Source organism: Artemia franciscana, chromosome 13 (genome assembly GCF_032884065.1).
Source record: "Artemia franciscana chromosome 13, ASM3288406v1, whole genome shotgun sequence".
Classification (NCBI taxonomy): Eukaryota; Metazoa; Arthropoda; class Branchiopoda; order Anostraca; family Artemiidae; genus Artemia; species Artemia franciscana.
Genome location: NC_088875.1, coordinates 48508992 through 48520346, shown reverse-complemented (window position 1 = coordinate 48520346; position 11355 = coordinate 48508992). Strand labels below are relative to the sequence as shown.

General features: G+C 35.1%; 1 protein-coding gene across 5 annotated transcripts in view; it reads left to right on the top strand.

The window, feature by feature from the left end:
- LOC136035032 (uncharacterized) overlaps positions 1-11355 on the top strand; it is a 321337-nt gene that overhangs the window by 178993 nt on the left and 130989 nt on the right. For all 5 annotated transcript variants that reach the window (XM_065716624.1, XM_065716625.1, XM_065716628.1 and 2 more), the window contains one exon: positions 9315-9382. In XM_065716624.1, coding sequence (XP_065572696.1) covers positions 9315-9382 — 68 coding nt within the window. The remainder of the gene's footprint in view (positions 1-9314; positions 9383-11355) is intronic.

Sequence of the window (11355 nt, the reverse complement as noted above, 5' to 3'; positions counted from 1 at the left end):
TTTGGGTCCGTGCACATACCTACCATGTTAACTAGGTCAGACATACGAGCTGGGGATGTGCGTCAGAAATTTTTCTTAAAAATTTATATGTATAGGGATGTACCCCCAAATTTGGTCAGTGGGAGGTGATCCACACCGCAAAGAAGTACGTTTCAAAGATGATTAAGATTGATCATTCCTTCACTATAAACCCGTAGCCTAACGTTTATAGAGGTCTAGGTTTTGTTTACAACCTCCGACTTTGGTCTTTGAAATCGCTCTTGAAGTTTCAGGCATCATTTGGCTCAAACCTTGCCTTGACCAGAATGGTAGGGGCTAGACAAAATACTAGTGATAGTAACCAAAGCAGACCTATTGCTCTTACAAGTAATTTTGTCAACAGTGTTAGCCGTGAACTTACAGCTAATGACTTATGGACTGTACATGATGCTTTTCATCTTCAGTGTCTAAAATTTAAGCCTTCTTACTTGTTTTGGATCATTGGCAAAGAGAAATTTCCGCTATTGGCGGAAATTCCGCCGAAAGTAAGCAATATTGACAATTTTGTTGAACGTTCAGAAAAAATTGATATATGTTGATACATATGTATCACCATATACTCCTTACGAGAATCTATGGCCAGGAATGGAGGGAGAAAAAACACACACATGAACACCCTAAAAAAAAAGACGAAAACTGTCTACCACTAATTATCTGCCGAAAATCAAGCCAGAGCAATGTGCCATGTGCGATAAACAATACAAACCCACCTTTTCAACTTGGTGCCCAGACATCCAACGTGGGGTTGGGTGGGGCAATATGAAATACACTTAGGGTTAGAAGTTTTGAAACTATTTCGAAGAGTTTTATAATGCAGTACCTTTAAACTAATTACAAGAGAGTGACCCTATGTAAAGGTTAGAAGCATAATTCGTATCGAACCTCCTAAACTCATTGAGAGGCCCAGTGAAACGACTTGTTGGGCTTTACTTACGTGAAGAATAATGCTGTAGAGCACCACAAAAATACCTGAAGTTGTTAGTTTGATATCTGTGGACTTTGCCGTTAGGTCTGCCCATTAATTGATATAAAGCTAAAAATTCGACAATCTTGTGGAGCATTGATTTTATGCAATTTTATGAGGTGACGTAAATATATCAAGTTTACACACTACAAACACAGTTCAATGCTTTTATTTCACGAAAAAACAATTATTAGTTTTCATGGTCTAAATGTTCACAAGTCTGCAGAGTATATCTTGATTTTTGATAAAGCTATTTTAGAGAAGAAGTACCCAGACATCTGAAATTTGTTAAAACTGCAATAGTTGGAAGCTAAGGGGAGCTTTGTAACAGTAAAAGGTAATCTTTTACGAACTGTTAAGAAAAACATTTATTATTCACCTAAAATTAAAACAGAGAAAATGAAGACAACTACCGACTATAAGGTATTCAAATAATGAGTGGGAGGGGTAGGTCTGGTTATTATCCTGTTCGAGGTTAATGCACACTGGTTTTTGTTATGCTTGCCATTTGTGCAGCGACCAGTTCTGCTTGTATATTTATGTGCATTTTTTCTTTTTTTTTTATTATTATTTCAAGTTTACCTGTGTTTTCGAACTTTAATTCAGTTATGATTTATATGTCTTGATATATTGAAAGCTATAAATAACTTTATAGTAGCTGTCTTAAGGCTCCTATGTTCGGACTCACTTAATCGAGAAGTTCATTAGTATCTTCCGTAAATATGACGAGTTATGCTAGCCCATTTGAGTAATAGTATCTGTAGAGACGGTGTGAAAAGAAAATCTGTAAAAACAGGAAAATACAGGCGACTTTACAAACAATTTTCTCATGATACCCTCCCCCATTTTTTTGGGGCTTCTGAGGACCTGGGCCTGGTCTGCCCTTGGTATATGCCAATATTTATATTATGCAAATGGGGAGGCTGATGGATAATATGTGCTTGATTTACAGTATCAAGTTGCAGTCACATTGCAAATGCAATTCAGGAATATAGTATTTTTTTTATGTCTTTCGGAAACTAGAAAACCTGGACAATTTGGTGCAAATTAAGGGGGATAACCGTCTAACACACTAGCTGAGTAGTTGTCAAGCCTGACTTGCACTGAACTTACGCTGGTACGCTGGAATCTGGCAAGTACGCAGGAAGGGGCTTCCGGGCCCGACCCCTGAATCTCACGATTTTTTTTTAAATTTTCCCATAATCTTCTGATATTTCTCACAAAATAAGGGATTTGAAGGATTCTTCTCTCCGAAACAATTCCTGTCTACATGCCTGGCTGGAATACACTTGGACTGCAATTAGAAGTGCTACTGCAATTAGAAGTCCTTGGAAACGGGAGCTCGAATACTTGTGGCACCAGTTCTGTAGCCTGGGATGAGTGTCAGTACTGTTAGTCTGCAAGTTCAGGCGCCTTAAGTCTGGAAAGCCTAAGCTTAAAGGATTCCCACTAGATATACAAATTTCAGAAGCCATGTAAGGCCTAAAACGCCCGGTCCTGCTGAAAGTACAACGACAAAATTATTAGGTCGAGATAGAATATTTTCAAAATGGAGAGAGAAGTTTGACATATTTTTAAACAACAAGTCCTTTGTGCTAATAACCTACAACTATCCCTCACCCATCTCAATTGGGCAGTCTTGGTAAGCATTTATTTACATGCTCTGATCTGCCATCTTGTTTGTTTAAAAAAATTTCATAAAAAAAAATATGATGTTCAGTAATGATATTTATATAAACCATTGCCAGAATTTTTTTTACTATCGACAAATTCTCGATTAGAGTTTTACTAAGTTCATTTTAACTTATATTCTAATAATGCTGAGTCGAAAATTCATTTGGATTTCCCTCACCGTAATACTTCCCATTTTCCATTATCTTCACAGATGGAATAATGTAACTTACTTGCCAGGAAAGTCCCGTGTTTCTCTTTAATGTCAGTAATCAAGGAAAAGATCATAATCAACGGTCGAGTTAAGTTTAAGGAAAGGAGAAAGCATTACAGCTTTAACACAGAGAAAACGAGTTTGAAAGCCAACATCTCGGGAACTGGCTGTAGACGTGGTTTGATTTCCTTTCACCCACAGTCTGGGTGCGTTAGCCTCGAGTCAGACTGGTCTAATAGAGACTTTTCTAAACGCCCTGATTTGCCAAGTTTATGAGGTCAAAATTTCCTTAAATAATCCCGAAATTTGCTGATGATGTATATGAATTATGACCAGTCTTCTTAACTCTTTGTATATTCTGTTTAGAGTTATATAAAGTTCATTTCGCTTAAATGCCAATAGGGCTAAGTTCAAATTCCAGTTGGGTTCCCTAACCGCCATGCTTTCCATTTCCTAGCATCTTCACAGACATGAGAAAGCAGTCCAATTACTGGGGCAATCCTGGGTTTGTCTTTTTCCCCAGGAATAAGAAGAGAAAAAAGGTTAACTTTAAAGCGGTAGACCTTAAGGATATTCGAAAAGACTGTATCTTGAAGCAGGGATAAATCATATGGACGATAGGCTTTGAGGAAATAAACTATGAATATAACTTGTCTCCTAGTTTCGAATATGAATAGTGTAACCGTAGCCATATTCTGCAGACTGAATGTTTCATGGTTCTAGCCATATTCTGCAACTTACGATAGGAAACATGAAGGTGGAAATGGTAATTTTCCGGTATAAAAGAAACTGTTGTTGGTACTTTTCTCTTCTCCAAGATTTCGATTAGATTAAAATATAACATTTCTTTCAATATACAATAATGCAAGATAGGTGTTCGTCGCTGGTATGCTACTCTTTTTTTGGGTTCTGTTCCTCCTTTTCTCTTGCTTGCTCTGATTGTTTTTGGTCTCAGTCATGGGATGAGGGGCGAGGGTTAGGTCTTGCCCACAGCAACAAATTAACATTGCACAAAAGTGTCCTGGGAATGGTTAGAACATTTTTCCCATACCGTCACGCTTTACAGTTGTTCATGGCTATCAGGAGTCAGCAAATGCAGCAATCGTCTTGTTTACTAAAGTTTAAGATTTATACGGGTAAAGATGCTATTTCAAGATGGAATTGTCAAAATGGTGGTACAAGCACTATTTCTTAGGAATGCTGCAGACATTTCGTTCTGCACTCCTAAAATAATATCCTTGTGATGGTAGAACTATGTCCGTCTTTTCAGAGAAAACAGATTATCGATGCTGAAATTCGATAAAATGAACAAAAGATTATAAATTGAAGCATGAGAAAACTATTCTTAATATGTAGAATAAGATGGTTTGGAAAAATGTATTGACAACTTTCTAAGAATTTTGCACAGACATGCCGAGTATTTTGCTATATTTACGGGTGTCACTTGCTGTGTACTTTAAATTCATGTAGTTTTCTTGCGAAACGGAAAAACTACAGACACAAAAAAAAGACTTTTTGGAATGTTTATCTAGAATGCCACTTTTCTTCAATTTCTCTAGAATTCTTTTTCCAGAATTTTCTTGAATGCGAAGTCTTTTTCAGAATGCAAATATTTGCCTAGAATTCTTTTCACATACTTTTTGAACGACCAATATTTTTCTTTGTTTTATTATACTGGCTTGATACCGCGTATTGTTCTCTCAGTGAATGTGCTTTGTATTCTCTCTTTTTTTTTACGGTAGAGTATTTCCACGTGTCTTACGTGCGATACTGTTGGATAAAATATGTTGGGACATGAACTATTTTCCTATATTCAACTATTAATATAACTATATTTTACTAATATATTATTATACTACTATTTTTTAAATGTTATAAAGGTTTGAGGACACCTTTTGTGCAGAATCACAGTGATTTAATACTGGGGTAAAAGGCAAATTTGGAAATGCGAAATCTTTTAATCTTTATAAGATCCTTTAAATCCGATGAAATCCGTTGAAATAATGAGCATAAAATTCTAATTGTGGAATTTTGTTGGCATAAGCTTATGCATCAAACTTATATCTGAGTCGTGCATGCGTGCTAAGCTTAATGTATTAAAATTACCATGAATTAAAAAAATGTTGAATAAAATTACTAAAATAAGTTGTTTCTCGGGAAATAAAAGCTGAAACTGATATTACAGAGTTGCCTGATAATTCTGCAACCAGTTTGCCTTTTTCAAACAAATGACGAAAAATTCTTATCGTGCTTTTTCTGCACTTTGTAAAGCTGAAACTTTGGTATCTAACTATCAGCCCCATCAACTCCGCATTTATGAACTATTTCTTTTGTCTATTTTTTTTATAAGGACGGAATATAATTATAAAAAGTGATCGCAACAGTTTGATCAACTATCAACTACGTGCTCGATTAAATTGAAAAAAAGGATTTGGATATCACCATCTTCAGGAATGTCTAATGGTATCACAGATAAATTTTGTTCGTTATGACACTAGTTCAGGTAACTGGGATTAGCATGTCGTACTGCAATGTATCTTCTCCAAATGTTGTCAACACGAGATGTTTGAACCAGCCACTAGTATGGTCATTCAGCTATAAACTACTCACTGGGTCAGGTTTGAAACACGTTCTTTCAATCACCATATTCAAGAACGTGTGTTGGCTTTCTTCCTCTCAAGTCAGATGTGTCATGGACAAATTGAGTGGGAGAGAACGTGAGAGTGAGAGAGTAAGAGAGAGAGAGACAGAGAGAGGGGATGTTTTATATTTTTGCGTTTATTTTTCCCTTTTTCCATGGAGGTTTTTTGGACCAATATGATGAAAACCTCTTCCTTCCTCTCACCCATGCACAGGTTCGCGTATATGGTTGATATGGTCGTATATGGTCGCGTATATGGTTTGACTCTGGTAGTTCAACTTGCTAGGATTTAGAAGAGTGATCGTAGCTTTTCTGGACCAGTAGACATTGCTTTCAAGTAGTCTGAATCTGAGTTCAGTGTGATATGGTTTTACTTATAAAAAAACACCTGCAAATTTAACTACCGCCACCTTCCTTCAGCCTGTCATATGTAGCCCTTTAGAACATAAGTTCTAATAAATATCTAATAATTCTAATAAAAATATAATAATTACTTATTTAAACCTGTTATTTGGGTCCTCCCCTTTCTCCAGCAATCAGAAAAGGGAGTCGAAAAATGTTTAAATCCACAAATGCTGGTCCAACATGCACTGTCGTATGGTAAATAGGTAAAACTTTAATTCTATAGGGATCCTTGACATTAAGGCGAAATTCACAAAGTAACCGATTTTACCGTGACCAATTTTATCGGTTATAGCGTTAGCTAGACAGACCTTGTCAGTCTATAAATGACACTTTTGTTGAGTCAACGTTCGATTGGATCGTTTTTTTCCGTACCTTGATTAGAGCTTCAGTCAACCATTGTCGTTGCCATTACCTAAGCGAGAAATCTGGGAAATTGGGAGAAACAGACCATGAAAAAATCAGAGACTGAATCCCTCAAGCATGCATGTTTGGTAATAGGGGAAAAATTGATTTTTAGAATGAAATTGGGTGTCTCTCATGCTGTCCTGGTAAGAAAATTAGTCATCGCAAAGTAGTATGATGAAAACTTAACAAAATCTTATAATTTTAAAATTCTTAGTTTTTTTGGAATTTAGTTTTGATATTAATGAAAATAAGACTTTAAAAGGTAATCTGGAAATACTTTTTCTTATCTTTCGTTCTGTAATTATGGCCATATTTTATAATTTAAGCAAACTCTTTCCAACCCCTCTCATATCTCTCCTAACCTCTCCCTCTCTGTCTCTTTTCAGTCACGACCTTTGGCTGTTGATTTGTCAATCATGTATCATCTCAAAAATACCTTGACCATCGTGAATCTTATGGTCTCAAGTCAGACTAATAGTAATAGTTTAATAGTCCGAAAGCGGGTGGATCAGTCTAAAGACTCTTATTCTTTTTTCCCAAATTTGCCATATATTTCTATAGATTGCCAATTTTCTGCGTTTTAAATTGTTTTGGCTGATATCGCTACTCTAGTTATTTGTACCGACTCGAAGTTAAAAACCTTTTTGTAAGAACTTTAGGTTAATACACGCGGGAGGAGGGTCTTCAGGTCTCCTTAAATTTCCTAGTTAGTATAACATCTCTCGTAATTCCTTTTCTTTTATATATGTGGGATAAAACTTTATTGTTATTTGGGTTTTCGAACCCATAAAATCGTTCAGCTTATATAAGAGATTTTCAATTATTTAAAGTCAATTGAAGGTACAACATTTCTTATGAAGACGTGTAAGGTCAATCTTTTTGGGACTGGAAAATACTTAAAAGTTTTAATTGGGCAATTTTCATATTGTTATACCAGACAGCAAAGGAACAGAGATGTAAAGAATTATAAAGACGCAAAGAGAGACTTTTTCTGTAACCCAATTAATTAAAGTTGCAAGAATGTTGCTTTAATGTCTTTATTTGTTCACCAATATATTTGCGTAAGCAAATCACATTATGTTTTAAGACAATGTGACTCTGTCTTTTAAAACATTTTTTACAAGTTGTTTCTATGTTTATCTGTGACATATATATATATATATATATATATATATATATATATATATATATATATATACATATATATATATATATACATATATATATATATACATATATACATATATATATATGTGACACATATATATATATATATATATATATATATATATATATATATATATATATATATATATATATATATATATATATATATATATATATATATATATATATATTTCATCCAGATCTCTCCACTCTAAGCGTTTTCCAAGATTTCTGACCCCCCCCCCAACTCCCCTCAATGACACTGTATCCGGTCAAGAATTAAATAAGAGATCTGAGTTACGAGGTCCTTCTAAATATGAAATTTCATTAAGATCTGATCACTCCTTCGTAAGTGAAAAACACCTCATTTTTTCTAATTTTTCAGAACTAACCCTTCCCCCAACTCCTCCAATGAGAGCGGATCCTTTCCGGTTATGTCAATCACGTATCTAGGACTTTTGCTTAGTTTTTCCACCAAGTTTCACCCCGATCCCTCCACTCTAAGCGTTTTCCAAGATTTTACGTTTCCCCCTCCAACTCCCCCCAATGTCATGACAGTTTTTCAGGAGAAACCTTTGAACCTTCACAAAAATGAAGGTCTATTGCTGTTGAAAATGATATGTGCGTATACTACCATCGATAACTAAAAAAAAGTGAAGGTCCATCCTTATTTTCCAAACCGATGACCCTTCTTATTTCCGCAGGTTTGGTGGTTTTTGGGATCACGTGAAAAAGCATAAAACCCTCCCGTCGTTCGGGTTCGGGGATCTTGACAAAAGCAACATTGATCCTCTGGAAAAACAATAAATCTTCACATTTAGGCAGGTGATACGGAAAATTTGCTCAAAATCGGGCTAAAATACTTTGATTGGTTCCATCACAATTTTCTGCCTTTTTTCACATTTTCTGCCCTTGTATGAGCCAAAAAAGAAAAGTTTTCAAACTTCATTTCATTCAGCAATGTACGGGAGATTCAAATCCCTTAAAATGTGGCACTTTTGTATTCCACAGATGGTACCTTCAACCCTGCTGTGCCGTCAGGTTGTTCCGTCAACTCAGGCTGTGCCGTCAGGATTGCATTTCGACCAAACTAAAGTCTGATATTTCGTTCAAAATTTACTTGTTTGTAAACAAATAGGGTATTACTTGCTATGAAAACATCACTAACATAGTTAAAGACTTTGAGTCTACAGCTACAGATATTATACAATTTTGTGACATCTCTTGGAATTAAAATTGGACAAGAGAATAAGTAACCGCGAAAATAGCTCGCTTCATGTAGGTTATCTCGATTCCCCATGTTAGAATCATTTTTCCAAGCACATCGCAACATCAGGCCCGGGGTGTGTTTTACCTACTTTTGCATTGGGCGTTGAGAGGAATTAACCATTAGGAAAAACCAGTCAAAAAGTTTTTGGAGGACTCAATGCTTTCCAGTTTGTGTCCACCCGTTAGAAAAAACACAAATCACGTCATGGGTCTGTTTTTCCTCCCCCCTGAAAACTTTTAGCACACCAGTGGGTGCTGCACTGTTGAGCAAAACTGACCATGCACCCTTGTGCACCGAACGCACCTATAATGATACTTAAAAACTGTCTTAACTAAACATGTTTTTCCATATTTCAGGTAAATTTACAAAAAGATTTACTGAATTTCCAAAAATTTACTAAAATTGACATCATTCTACTAAATGTTTTAACTCGGGTCCGTTTTTCTTAGATTTAGTATAATTTTACTAAGGGTTACAACATTGCTACACGTTGATGTATTTTTTCCAATTCGTTAATAAATATATGTTACAATTCTAGGTCAGATGGTTGTTACCGATGCCTTGTCTTCCACGAAAGACATCCAAATATCCTACAGTACAAAGAATGTGAGTTGTTATAATTTTTCACCTCTTTTATTAGTCACTTTTTGTATCCAGAGCACAAGAGAAAAAATACGGGAAATTTACTAGAGTGGAAGTTGGCGCTAATGTTGGAAAGAAAAGCAACCAGTACCATCTAGTGTTTGGCAACATTTTTTGAACCTTGTCTTTTCATGTACTTTAAAATGCAGGGGAGCGTAAAGAAAGCAGAATTATATCCCCAGTAGGCCTACTATCTCCAAGTCAAGCAACCCGTTTAACCTACCTGAATTTTCCCAAGCTAAGCTAAGCCTCCTGTGTGCAGACTGGATTTTGACTTAAGATAACTATTTAAAACGTAAAATGCTGATTAATTATCACTTACAAAGAAATATCAGCTTTCGTCCCATTGTAGCGCAGATTAATTTTATCAACTATCTATTTTCTTTGAAATTTTCCACTTTTTTTTATTGAAGTTGCTAGGCCTTACACTATCATTGGTGCTATTGGTTTTTAATGCCTTCCTATTTTAAGTCGGCGAAGTTCCGAAAGCACCTTTTTCAGAGATTCTTCGTAAGTATAGTGGTAAAACGATAAAAGAGCAACTTTGCTGGTAAGTAAGAGTAACTAGCCGTCAACTACTATCTTAACCAAATGTAATGCCTTTTGCAAGACTGCTAGAAAGTAAGGCTATTTAGCCAATCTCCATTTATTATTTTACAAAAATAGACATTTACTAATATTTTTTTATTACATTTTGCAATCCAAACACATGTTTGATGTCAATGATACCAAATGTCATCTAAAAAACTGCACTTTAAGTTTGGTCATGACTAAACAGAAGATGAAAAACTTATTCAAGGCAGTAAATTTATTTCCCAGATCTCGATTTTTGACAAAATTATATAAATATTATAAAGGGCTATCGAGCCCCCTTCCACTGTCTTTTTTACTGCCCTCTCCCAAAATACATACGATCAAAATTTCAATATAACCGTTTTGTTCAAAATAGCTGAAAAGTTTAATAACTATACCTCTGGGCATTACAAGAACCCCCAAAGCCCGTGGGTAAGGGCTGTAGTTTTTACAATTTGATAATTGATTTCAAAAAAGTGTACGGGTATTGGAAATGTTCATGCTACTACCACTACTGCTACTACTACATCTACTAATAATATGACTACTACTACGACTAAAGTTAAGGGTATTAAGGTAAAAATTTGATTGATCGAGAAGTTTAATTAAATCAAAACGCTATGTGTAAGCAGTTGCAAAAGGGTATATCAGTAATACCATATGAACGCCTTTGAGTATTGTGTTGGAACTTTGAGGTACGTTGATGGGGATGTTGAACTAATCAAATGTCACTATGTACATACTGCTAATACTACTACAGCTACTACTACAAAAGATAAAATGCCACTTTTTCGGGGCCTCTGCCTATCTTTAACAGGGACAAGTCCAGATCGACTCTTGTCTCTCAATTACTTTTACTTTTACTCTCTCTCAATTACTCATTACTTCTCTCAATTAATCATTACTTTTTGTGAGGTTTTTACTCCTTATTTTTCTACGTTTTTAAGCTTATTTACCTTATTTACGTTTAGAAGACGAGGGTACTCTTAAAAACTCAAATTCATGAGAAAATTCGACAAAAGAATCTGGCATTTTATCCACCAGATAATAGATCTTAGGCTCTGTACACGTTTAGGGATAAAAAAGAGGAAGTCCTACATTCACAGCCTTGCACCGTGATGAATATGTTGAAATTCAGGAAAAATCAAATAATCATATGTTTGTGCTTTGTTAAAAAAGATGTCTTGGAATGTGCGTTACTAATCGGCCCTGTTTGTCAAGGCATATTTTAATGAATAATAAATAAATGATAATAATAAATAAATATTATTATAAATAAATATGAATATTTTAATAAAAATAAATAAATATTTCATAAGTGGCTGAAGAAAAGTTTTTCCTCTTTCTTCTTTTGTCGTATTTTT